The following is a 2,536-nucleotide window of genomic DNA, read 5'->3' on the forward strand; positions in this document are numbered from 1 at the left end:
GCCTCCGCGCGTGGGGACCCGGGACCCAGCGACCGGCCATCCCGCGCTTACCTCGGGCCCGGGGGTCTCCGCGCCCTCCCGGCCTGCAGAGCCGCCTGGCGGGCCGCGCTCCCGGCGCCGAGCGCGCACCCTCACCGGGCCCCAGACGCACTCACCCGGCGCACTCGCTCCCGCTCGCCCTCGGCGGGGACTCCACACCGATGTGCGCTGCGCCCCGAAGCTGCCGGCGAGGCAGGGCCGCGCGTGCGTGCCTCGGGCCCGGGGGTCTCCGCGCCCTCCCGGCCTGCAGAGCCGCCTGGCGGGCCGCGCTCCCGGCGCCGAGCGCGCACCCTCACCGGGCCCCAGACGCACTCACCCGGCGCACTCGCTCCCGCTCGCCCTCGGCGGGGACTCCACACCGATGTGCGCTGCGCCCCGAAGCTGCCGGCGAGGCAGGGCCGCGCGTGCGTGCGTGTGCGCGTGCGGGCCACTCGGACCAGGGGGGCATCGCTGATGCCCACGCCGTCACCAGGTCGGGAGGGCCATGGCGCAGGCCCACCGGGTGGAGACCCCCGGGATCCGAGCCTCTGGTCCGCTTTCTTCTCCTCCTCCTCCTCCCTCGGAGCTGCCCGCAGCCAAGTGTTCCCCGAGGCGTGCCACAGCCCGGCCCCGCGCTCCCCCTCGTAATGACACGTTAATAAATGTTTTCTTTGATCTGCTTTCACAGGGGCTCGCCCCGGTTTGCAAACACCCGACTGAAAGCCCCGCGCTCGCCTCTAAACACACACACTTGCCATTGGAGACGCCGACCCGGGCCGATCCCCAAGTTAGATCGCAGGAGGAACTGCCCACGCGCCCGGGACCTTCCCACGCGCCTCCGAAGCTCTCTGAGAAATTAACTTGTGCTCAAGCGAAAGCTGTAGCGTTGCCCAGACCTGAGCCAGGAGTAGGAAAGAAAGGAGACCAGCTGCCTCGGTAAACGGAGTACTCGACTCCAGGTGGTGCTGTCTACAAGGTTTCCAAGGTCCCTGCAGCCACCCGCTGATGGGGGTGGATGAGGAGCCCGCCGAGCCCACTGGTAGAAGCAGAAAATGGACTGAAGTGCTGGGGCGGGGGCGGGGGACCAGACCCTCCTGTGAAGGGACTGGCAGCGCAGAAACTTACCTAAGCGTCACAGTATTATATACATTTTACAGATAGGGAAACCAAGTCACAGAGAGGTTAAGTTACTGGCTCCAGAGTTAAATCAGAACACCTAGGCTGTGCTGATTTTCCAGCCTAGCCTCTTTTTTGGTGCGATCTTTCTGGTTTCTTCTTGGTTAGCAGTGTCAAATTCAGTAAATAAAAGCATCCTTGGTGATATACTATGAAGAAAACTTTGTAGTTTAAAGTTCAAATGGACTGTGGGTTGGAGGCTCTAGAATCCATAATCTCTATTTAACAATCCAGATTAATCTGGAATCTAAATACTTCAGAAGAACCTGCTTTTCCAAGTCGGGAGTGGCACCCCACTTCTGGCTTATGTGCAGCCTGTGTGTCTGGAAACAGGCTTGCTTCTTCACCTTTATGAAACAAAAAACATTGGCAGAGAGAAGGCTGGAGAGGAGGGGAAGGCGTGCACGAGCGGGGTGGGGGTGGGGGGGTGGGGGGGTGGCGCGTGCGCAAGCACTCCCTGGAGCACTGTTCAGTAGATGTGTCACACTGTACATGTGATGTGAAACTTCTGAGACCCGGTATAAATGAGAAGGCAGCAGGAAGGAGCCCCAGCATGGTGGTGCTCACCTGTAATCCCAGCACTGGGCAGACTGAGGCAGGAGCATTGCTGAAAGTTTGGGACTAGCCTGGACTACACAATGAGGCTGTCTCAAAAACACCCCAAACAGCAACCGCAAGTATTAATGAAATAGTGCTCATTCTTTTTTCTGTTTACAGTATGTGATTTTCTACTTCCAACACACCTCAGTCTGAGCCAGCCCCATGGCTTGGGATTCCCCACCCAGACAATACAGTTCCAGAAGGTTCTGCTAGCTGGGGAGTGTTTGTGCCTGGTTATCACATGAAATGTACACTTACAATCCTTTGAGAAAACAGGTGCTCAGAGAGACCAGGGTCTTGCCCACAGCCACAAACTTGGTGGGTGGCTTTTAGACCCCAGAGGCCTTGCCTGGCTTTGGGCCAGGTACCACACTGGGACAGCAGTTTTTTAACAGGACTTTAAAGCCTCATAGGGGGTCTGGGGCAGAAGAAGGAGGGGGTACCCAGGGCTGGGACTTCTGACTACTTTGAGATTCTAGAGAATGTTCTAGAAGTGTGTGTGGAGGGGGGTGTTCCACTACAAAAAACTTCAAAAACCATGGTATGAGCACACCCTGCCTTTTAGACTGTGGCTTTCTGTCCCCAGATGGCTGTGTCCCCAGGCTTCACCAGGAACCTCTGAAGGGGCAGCTCACAGTCACCTACCTGTGGCTGGGCACTAGCTGGTCTGATGGAATCCCATGATTATTTCTTGTGTTTTCTTCCTGCTAGCGCAGCCAGAAGATCTGACGCAGTGCTGTGG

At 58.2% G+C, this 2,536-nt stretch overlaps 1 protein-coding gene across 5 annotated transcripts in view; it reads right to left on the reverse strand.

Moving 5' to 3' along the window:
* Window positions 1-947, reverse strand: part of Sulf2 (sulfatase 2) — a 108,761-nt gene extending 107,814 nt beyond the window's left edge. Inside the window, exon 1 of one of the 5 annotated variants that reach the window (XM_017796725.2) lies at window positions 774-947. Coding sequence is in view for 1 of the 5 variants with exons in the window: in XM_017796724.2 (XP_017652213.1) it covers window positions 770-776 (7 nt within the window). In the remaining 4 variants the exon portion in view is untranslated. The other 4 variants (XM_017796724.2, XM_029560806.1, XM_008827459.3 and 1 more) reach the window with 4 other exon arrangements.
* Between the last annotated feature and the right edge of the window lie 1,589 nt (window positions 948-2,536).

This window comes from Nannospalax galili, unplaced genomic scaffold, assembly GCF_000622305.1.
Source record: "Nannospalax galili isolate Female #2095 unplaced genomic scaffold, S.galili_v1.0 scaffold492, whole genome shotgun sequence".
In the NCBI taxonomy this organism is placed as follows: domain Eukaryota; kingdom Metazoa; phylum Chordata; class Mammalia; order Rodentia; family Spalacidae; genus Nannospalax; species Nannospalax galili.